We start from the raw sequence: 9,635 nt of genomic DNA on the forward strand, positions 1-9,635 counted from the left end.
TTATTTATTTATCTACATTATTTATAGTCTGCCTTTCTAAGTGAGACTCAGGGCAGATTACAGAGTGCACATCAATATGAATTACAGCTGAAACATCTCTTAAACAATGCGATAGGTTACAGCAACAGTCAGTACACATTAGTATAGTATACACTTCCTGTCCCTTTCCCAAAAGAGACCATTTGGACTATTTGGATACAGTACGAGCCCTCCTACCTGTGTAAAAAAAATCCTGAATAATTCAGTTTTGTATAGTTTGTGGAAAGCCAGGAGGGTGGGAGCTTTTCTGACCTCACAAGGCAGGCCATTCCACAAAGAGAAGGCCACAACAGAAAATGAGCATGTGCAGACACAGTTGTAGATTTTGCCTATTCGCAGGGCAAATCTGCCGAAGGCCCTGTTCAGATGAGTGAAGCTGATGGGGCAGAGCATGGATAAACCAACTACCCAAACCCTTTTTCAAGAATAACAACACATATCCACTTACATGAGGCATGCCAGGTTCTGTGAATTCTGAACTAAAGGGAAATACTCTGTCAAGAGGTTACTTCTGTGGTCTATAGATTATATACTATGAGAAAATAGGTGTAGATATACTTATTTCATACCATAAATCCTCTGTCTGCTGCTGTGGAGGGGAGGCTGCAGATCTGCGGGGCACTGAATTTCTGGGCATCTCGCCCTGTCTCTCCTGTCACGTTTGAGATTTCATCACAACTATTCACTTTCATGCTCTGCCTTCATAGACACAAGGGCTAGAAACTCATCTGCTTTTAAACGTACACTGAGATTTTCAAGAATCTGGATTTTGTGCCTATTCCCAAACATCATGTTTGCAGGAGCTGTGGCCTATACACAACCCAGCTCTCTGTGCTCCTGCCAATGGCTCTTCTACATTGTGCTCTATTCTTGTTGCAGGACTGTTAGACAACGGAGGAATCGACATGAAAACACTGCCCAGAGAGGTAAAAGTTTACTTGGCCACAGCTGCATCAGCTCCGTACTGTGGTAAGTAGCCAAGAACATCCAGGGGGGCTGGGGACTAGAGATGGGCATGAACTGAAATACGAACCAAAATTAAGCACGAACCAGGCTGGTTTGTGGTTCGCGAACCGCAGTTCGTCAGATCCCATTTCTGATGAACCACCATGAACTTTAGGCTGGTTCGTTTGGTTCATTTTTTGGTTTGTGACTGCAGACAGCCTGGTGCCAATCAATCAGTTTCCTAGGCAACAGGGGATGGACTTCTTGCAGACCTTCTGCTGACCTGGAAGTGACGGTTTTCTGACCCAGATGTGACGTTTTCACGAACCAAACAAACCAGTTCACGAACCAGGGGCAGGTTCTTGAAAGTTCGTGGTTCATGACATTTGATGGACCACGAACCACATGGTTTGGGTTTTTTCCAGTTCGTGCGCATGGTTCGGGTTTTTTCCAGTTTGCTACTGGGGACTGTAAATGTGATATCATTCTAGGGAGGCAGCCCAACATGCAGAAACCCACAGACGCAAAGGGTTTTACGTCACTTTCTCTGCACTTGGGGGGACTGGATGTATGAATGTACTCCCCCGAAAAATAGTGTCAAGTGATGGAAGGAGATTGCTCTTTCTGAGTTCTGTGATGGCCCATTCACACATGCTAGTTGTCACATACAGCAGTCATGATGACACAGCTCTGAGAACATGCAGAGTGCATCCAGTGAATTTGTTCCTCAGGAAAACCAGTTAACCGGATATTCGTTCTTAGGAAACAAGTGTCCTTGATGTCCGTTTTCTGTCACAGGTTTACTTCCTTTTCTTGACCCAACCAGAGGAACATCTGCAGGTTTCAAAGACATCCAGTCACTCTACACATTACTTCTTTTACAAGTTCTTCACGGACTCAGCCTGTGCTCTGCACATACACACATCAGCTTGGGGATTGGCATCTATAAAAGACGACAGCGCAAATGGGCTTGGGAAAATGTTGCCAGGGGAGGAAGGATGTCAAATGAGAGAATCACAGAAAGAAAGCCACTAACTACAAAAAAAGTCACCGTGAAAACTTACTAAATGAACATCAATATACTCTCAGACTACGCAAAAATGTTTGATGTGTATAAAGACAGAACTGCTGCGACACAGGCACAAAATACCTCCACGTGGAGCAGCAGAAATGGGGAAATATCTCCCCTCCACAATGTTTTTGCATGGAGAAAAAGAGCTTGGGAAAAAGGAGCTCTTCCTCCTTCAGTGGCTGCTTTCTGAACCTGTTTGCACACTTTTTAAAATTCAAAAACAATCCTCAGAGCTGACGTGTGTCTGTGTAAAGCACGGATTGGATCTGCGGAGAACTCATAAAAGAAGTAACATGTAGGGCCAAGCTACAAATGATGAATGACATTTGAACGGCAAGTGGATTGAGTGGAGAGCAAGTGGAGGGCAAGTGAACAGGGAAGAATACACTTGCCATTCAAGTGTCATTCGTCACTTGTAGTTTGGCCCGTAGAGAGACAGTTACAGCGTGCAGTACAGGGGATGAAGAACTGGGAATATTTTACAATGAAAGGATCCTTGTCATGAGAGAGTCAGACACTCCACCCCTCAGAAAAATACCACAGCCTTCCTACATCCTGGTTGTCTGAACACGAGAATGGCTTTCTCTTTTGCTTAGTGTATCACAGCCTGGTTAAAGTTCGCTTGCAGCAGAGGAGAACCTCGGATACTACCATTGAGGTCTATTTCATGAGCAGAAACTTTACCTTCAGTACCACCATCACTGTGTGAGTAACCGTGGACAAGTCCAGTGTGCCTTCGCTGTCTTTGTCCCTTTTTCTCTGCTGCACCTTACCGGTGGAGTATCTACACAAAGTGTAATTGTAGCAGGAGCATAGAAGGCCAGATAGGCTGATCTACAAGGGATCTAGTAACATTAAATACTGTGAAGACATGACCCTCCCATGGATCTGCAATTGCAAATGTTTGTGTAGGTTTCAGTGAAATCTGGCAGGATCTTATTACAGAAAGAAAGTGATTGGGGTCCCTGAAGCCAAACTTGCTGGGAGACTTTGCAAGGGCTGGAACTAAATGGCAGGGTCTTCTGTAAGGCTGTGAAGAGGAATTCTCTTAATTCCTGTCAAAGGCTTTCACGGCCGGAGAACAACGGTTGTTGTGGATTTTCCGGGCTGTATAGCCGTGGTCTTGGCATTGTAGTTCCTGACGTTTCGCCAGCAGCTGCGAAACGTCAGGCACTACAATGCCAAGACCACGGCTATACAGCCCGGAAAATCCACAACAACCATCTCTTAATTCCTCTTTACACAATTTCTCCCTAAAATCTAACAATCCTTTTCTTTTCCTCCTTTTAGAAATTTGGAGACAGTTTCTGATCAAGTCTGTATTGATTAAAGAGAAATTCAAAGAGAGGAGGTGCAGAAAGAGGGGTTCTGCAAAATTTCAGAACTTCACTCTGTAGATTCTCAGAGGCAGGCTGTGTATCACCTATCTTCCTGTTAGAGCACTACCGAGTGGTGTATGGCACAAAACAGTTGGAAAGGCTGAAGTTAAAAAAGGGTGCATTGATTTAAAAGAAAAATAAAAGGGGAATCACTCTTTTAAAAAAGAAAAACGAGAATAAGAGGAATCAATAGCTGTCTCTAAAAAAGTGAATCTTGGAAAAGAAATTCCACTTCCCATAACAAGACTAGTCTTCTGGTATGTGTAGCTGAGATTCTCTCTACATCACACATCTGACACGTGAAGAACACCTGTTAGCCGGGAAGGGTAGTTTAAAAAGACAGAATCGAAGGCAGGGCAAAGGCTTTGCTATACACTGGAGCTGTGTGAAGTGGCTGTGAAAAGCCAGAAGGGAACTTCAGCCCATTTCTCACTGACCTCTAGTTGCAATCCTACACAGTTTAGACTGGAGAGGTGAAATTAACAGAGCCTTTGGGAGGTGAAGATGAAATTAACAAACCCTCTGAGGACAGATCTCTGCCCACTCTGTCTTTTTAAACTATGCTTCCTAGCTAATACTATGTCTCTCTACACTTGATGAACATGTGCCGAGGCCTCTCATGTAGAGAGATTCTGAATGTATAGCCAAAAAGTTTTTGCTGTGGCTCTCTTTTGTTGCCTTCCACTCTCCCCAATGAATCCGTCTCCAGAAACCCAAGAGTTCCCCCCACCCCTCTGGGGTTTGTAAATCTAGAAAGACATCATAGTGACATCTAAAACTATGAGTGCTTACACAAGTTAATAAAACTTCAGCAACCCAATCAAAGTGTATTTACCGTACGCTTACTCACTTCCTTTGCTGGGTTTTGCAGACCCAAGCAGGAGACGCTGGGCAAAAATCTGGTGACTCACTCCATACCACTGTGCCAGGTGGAGAGCGTGAGCTTGCTCTACCACCCGAGGAGCTGGAGAAGGAGCAAGGACGAGGACCCGGTGGTCAGCCAGTTTTGTGCTGCTCCCCTTCCTGTCAATCCAAGGTAAGCAAGTAGCATCTTTCGAAAGCCTGGTCTAGTAACAGAAAACTCTCTGGCCTCATGCAGGGGCACACAGGCCTGCAGGCTGATTTGTGGGATGATTTTCCATTCTTGTCTTTAAATATCAATATAGTTCACAAAGGCCAAACAATGTAATCCCACGAGTACTGTTACAGTAAGGGGGAAGTGCCTGTTCTTCCTGGGAGTACCCTTAGAAGAAGGTTTCCCTGGAAAACACCCTGTTAAGTGGCTGCCACCACTCAGGTACCTCGGACCCACCGAGAAAGAGCCGCAGGGTGGAAACTCTGGAAAATACTTATAGCAAACTATGTAGTGCCCAGGCAATCAGACAAATAGGGAAGAGATTTAGAGAATTATCCCGGAGAAATGTATTGCACTAAGGAAGCCAAAAAAAGTCTTCATAAAAAGAAGGGTTATTTTAGAAAAAAGGGGAGAATGGTGTGTGAATTCAAGAGGGGTAGGGAACAGGACAAAATACAAAACAAAGGGAAGAGCATGCTTTCACACAGCACACAGTCTCTCAAATAAAGGTATGAAGTTAGTCTAACTCACAGCCAAACTGTATGAGGCCAGATATGTGTTCCTCATGTATTGGGTCCCACAAGTTCCCCCGAGTAGTGTAGCCTTGCAAAGAACAGTCGCTCAATGCGATTCTCCACCAGGGGAAGAGCAGTGTGTGCAGGGATTTTCTGTCCCTTGCCAAAAGCCTCCACTCGGGTTTTCCTCCAGGAGCTCGAGGGCAGGGTGGATGTAATAGGAGGCAGGAAATCCAGGGCGGCATTTTGTAAGAGAGAGAGAATCCCCCCACTGCTCTTCTCTCTGGTGGAGAATCGCATCTCGGATTTTTGCAAAACAGAGAATCTCTCCCATCGTTCTTCCCCCAGCGGAGAATTGCATTGAGCAGCTGTTCTTTGTAAGACTACATTACCCAGGGAACCTTGAGGGACCCAACAAGTGCCTGGGCGTCTCGTGTAGTTTCCCTTTCAGCTAAGTACACTTGTCCTAGGTTGTAGCAGGTTCCTCGGAGCATGTACAGAGTTCCTTGCATGACCAAGATGGATGCACCCTTAACCCCAGGCCCACTAGTCTTGGGGTCTCTGGATGTTCCAAAATGGGGACAAAGAAAAGTCCAGAGCTCCCATATATTTATAGGGAATGGAATCTGACCCAAGCCAGCCTCCTCTGTGAAATTGATTAGGGGATCTAGCCAATCCCTAGCAGAGCTCAGTTTCTGACATCAGAAGCTATAGCTGCCATGCTCCACCATGGAACTGCTGGATGACTTTGGGCCAGTCAAGCATTCTCAGCCCAGCCCCAGCCTACCTCACAGGCTTGTTGCAAGGATAATGATGTGAAACTTCATCGGATCCCTACTGGAGGAGAAAGGCAGTGTACAAATGAAGTAAAATCAAATGCTACAAAAGTAGCTCAGCCTGGTGCTGAAGCCAAACAAGGATCTAGCAAAGGAAACAACAGCAAGGAAAAGCTTGAGCCAGGAATGTAACTTGGGGAGGCATGCTGAGGTATTGCAGGGTGGTTGATACTTTGGTACACCGACCCAGGCCACTTGCATCGCTTGTGACAGTAATATGGCACCTTCATAAAGGACTCACCTTTGGCATTGTTAGCATCCTCTAACTTTGACCCGTTCCTCTTGCAGGGAGAAGATCTTCTGCCTGACTCAGGCAATGACTCTGACCAGAAGCATAAGCCCTTCCTATGACCTGGCCATTGCGTGCACGCCTAGCACAGCTCCCCCAGCAGATACAGAGGTACCAACAGCACCTCGGCAGTGAAGTATGCTGGAAGTGGTCTGAGCCCACGTTCTCTGCCCTGAAAACACAGGCTTTGAAACGGTGCAGATGTGTGTTCGAATCACTCGTGCCCCCCTTAGAATGCCTGTATGTCTCCACCCAAAGCCACTGAATTTTGCAATAAAGAAGATGACAAAACACAACATGTAAAGATGGGGTGGGGGTCTATCTAGAAGCACTTTCAGTCCAAACATACATATTCCTTTCTTGCACTGCAGACTGAAAAGACCAGCTTGTAGCAGATGACAGCCACGGTCCATCTAGTCCACCACCTGGGAAAAGAGGTGGCGGAACTCAGTGGGTTGCCCTTGGAGAAAATGTTCACATGGCTGGTGGCCCCGCCCCCTGATCTCCAGACAGAGGGGAGTTGAGATTGCCCTCCGCGCCGCACAGCACAGCAGCGCGGAGGGCAATCTCAACTCCCCTCTGTCTGGAGATCAGGGGGCGGAGCCACCAGCCATGTGACCATTTTCAAGAGGTTCCAGAACTCCGTTCCCCCGTGTTCCAGCTGAAAAAAAGCCCTGCATTTAGTCATGATGGCTTCTTCATGAGTTAGTCTAACCCACCTTTAAATGCAATTAAACTAGTGGCTATCACTACCTCTTGTGGCAGTGAGTTCCACATGTTAACTACTCTTCGAGTAGAGAAGGATTTTCTTTCCTTCTGTCCCTGCATCTACATCAAGTGACCATGACTTCAAATATTATGGGAGAGGGGGGAAAAGTTCTGTCTCTCTCCAGTTTCTCCACCTTTGTCGTGTTCCCCATTAGGGCCAAAGTAGACATGACAGAGGTCCAACACCGAGGACAAGGGCACAGCTAGTTTGGCCCTTAGTTGTCTTTTCTCTGAAGTAAAAATAATAATAAAGGTTCAAACTCTACCCTTTCTTCATAGGGAAGCTGTTCTGATCCCAAGATTACTTTGGCTGCCCTTTTCTGCATCTTTTCCAGTGCTACAGTAGCCTGCTTGGGCTATGGTGACCAGAATTATACATAGCATTCCAAATGCAGCCACCCTTTACACCTGCACAAGGACATTCTGGTTCTGCCTGTTTTTTTGACCAGAACCATTCACAGATTGGGCCGGTCCTTGTAGAAGGGAGCTGGTTTCCTGGCCCCCTCCCCAACGTTGTCAGGAAACTTCTGTCCCATTCCCTGAGTTTGTGCTTTTAAAACTTTAAAAAAGCAGCCAACCTATTTGAAGTTTGGGGGGGGGCATGAGGGCTTAGCTGGAATTCAGTTTGCTGGTATCTACCCCTGCAATTTCACTTGCAAAGATGGGTGCCCACGCTGCCATGGAGGGAGATGCTGGGATTTTGCTTGACCACCACAGGATAGGACAAGAAGACTGTATTAAAGGAAGAGGCAGATATGAAAAGTCCTTTAATTCTGCCAATATTCTGCCAAGACGTTGATTAGATGTACCCTCCCCGCCCCCGCCGCCTCCAAAGTAAAAAATGTTCATTTGGTTCTTACTGATTGGCTTCATCTTATGTTCTGGGGTTCCCAACCTCCAGGTGGTGGCTGGAGATCTCCCAGAATTACAAGGATGCTTCCAGCTCTGCCCAAGAAGCCGCCACAAGGAGGCACTGGAAACTAAGGCATCAAAAAACTCCTTTTCCCAATAAAGCACCACAGATTTTTCCTGGTAACCTGGTTTATTAATTCAAATTCAGGCAGGAGTTTTCTTTGCAAACACTTCTCTAGCTTAGGTTTCCAATGTGCAGTCAAAATGTTCACACAAGACATGCTGGTTTTTAAAGAGTTGAGGACAGACATCCAACTGTGCTTCCCTGCAGCCACGCAGCAGCTGCAAGGAAGGCTGATAAAAAATAAAGGAGAGCCTGCTTGAACACCACTGTGAGAGGAGGAAATCCTCTTCCCCCCCCCCCCGCCAGCCGTTTTCCCACTCAAAACAGCACGGGGGAGTTATTCTCTCATTTTTTTTGCTGCTCCATGTGCACAGACTATCCACATGGAACCCAGACCCAACTTTTTAAAAATGTCTGGAAAAGTCAATAATGCTAGGAAAAGTGGAAGGCTATAGGAAAAGATCCAGAGGAGTTAGCCATGTTAGTCTGCAGTAGCAAAATAGAAAAGAGTCCAGTAGCACCTTTAAGACTAACCAACTTTACTGTAGCATAAGCTTTCGAAAACCACAGCTCTCTTCTGATGAAGAGAACTGTGGCATCTGATGAAGAGAGCTGTGGTTCTTGAAAGCTTATGCTACAGTAAAGTTGGTTAGTCTTAAAGGTGCTACTGGACTCTTTTCTATTTTGTAGGAAAAGAGAAAGACCTAAAATGAGATGGCTGGACTCATTCAAAGAAGCCACATCCTCCAGTTTGCAGGATCTGAGCAAGTGTGTTAACAATAGGACATTTTGGAGGTCTTTCATTCATAGGGTCACCATAGGTTGGAGACGACTTGACAGCATATAACACAAATCTGGATAGGCCCTTAAACACCAATTAACCTTAATTGCAATTAAAGCCACTGATGATGCAAAGCAAAAACATATAGTAAAATAAAAAAAGATCTAACAAATCCTGGGAACAGTAATAAACCCAATCCTCTTTCTCTCTGTGATGGCAAAATAAGAGAGAGAGGCAAAGTCATTTTGGTTACCAAATTCAATAGAACTTCTCTTCTGTTTTTTGTCCAGGTATGACTTTGTTCTGAAGCCATGATTTTCTTCCCCTTCCCCTTTCTCCTCCAAACCAGACCCCTTATCTTCCATCCAAATATCTGCACTTTCTCAGTCCTGAAACGACAGAGCCCATCTCTTCTATCTAAGGGGAAGTGCCAGGTAAAGCTAGCATCTTCAGAATCCTCCTGTTGTAGAAAGAACCCATATGGACTTACAGCTGCAGTTCTTCCAGCCGAAAATGACTAGAGAAATGTGCTCAGCTGCCTTTGTCTTCCCTGGGAAGACCAGTTTGGGGGAGCCTGAGCATGGACAGAGTGCAAATTAAGCCTTTCTTTTCCAAAGGTGTAAAGTTTAGTACCTGTGTGTATGAGGTGTGGTTGCTTGGCTGCTATAGTTGGCATCTCTAGTACAAATTGTCATTTTGCCGCACAGAAAACGCATCCTGCTAGTCTTAAAAGCAAACTCAGTTCTGGATCCGATTCCAAATGCTGGTTCTTACTTGGAAAGCCAGTCTGGGAACAGGATGTTTGCAGGCATCCTTGCTCCCCTATTAAGTTGACTGTTAAGCTGTTTTGCAGAAGAGAAGCTGCGTGAAGGTGATGACCAGAGAAAGGGCCTTTTTGGTAGGTGGTGCCTCGGCTCTCGAATCCCCTTCCCATAGCAATTTGCCTTGTGCCAAGCCTAA

The 9,635-nt window shown here is 45.6% G+C and overlaps 1 protein-coding gene across 1 annotated transcript in view; it reads left to right on the forward strand.

The window, feature by feature from the left end:
• PLA1A (phospholipase A1 member A) overlaps positions 1-6,446 on the forward strand; it is a 32,158-nt gene extending 25,712 nt beyond the window's left edge. Inside the window, exons 8-11 of the mRNA XM_055002172.1 lie at positions 919-1,008; positions 2,653-2,761; positions 4,307-4,471; positions 6,150-6,446. Of these exons, the coding sequence (XP_054858147.1) occupies positions 919-1,008; positions 2,653-2,761; positions 4,307-4,471; positions 6,150-6,285 (500 nt within the window). The 3' untranslated portion in view covers positions 6,286-6,446. The remainder of the gene's footprint in view (positions 1-918; positions 1,009-2,652; positions 2,762-4,306; positions 4,472-6,149) is intronic.
• The last annotated feature ends 3,189 nt before the right edge of the window (positions 6,447-9,635 follow it).

The sequence above is a fragment of the Eublepharis macularius genome, chromosome 18, assembly GCF_028583425.1.
Source record: "Eublepharis macularius isolate TG4126 chromosome 18, MPM_Emac_v1.0, whole genome shotgun sequence".
Lineage (NCBI taxonomy): Eukaryota > Metazoa > Chordata > Lepidosauria > Squamata > Eublepharidae > Eublepharis > Eublepharis macularius.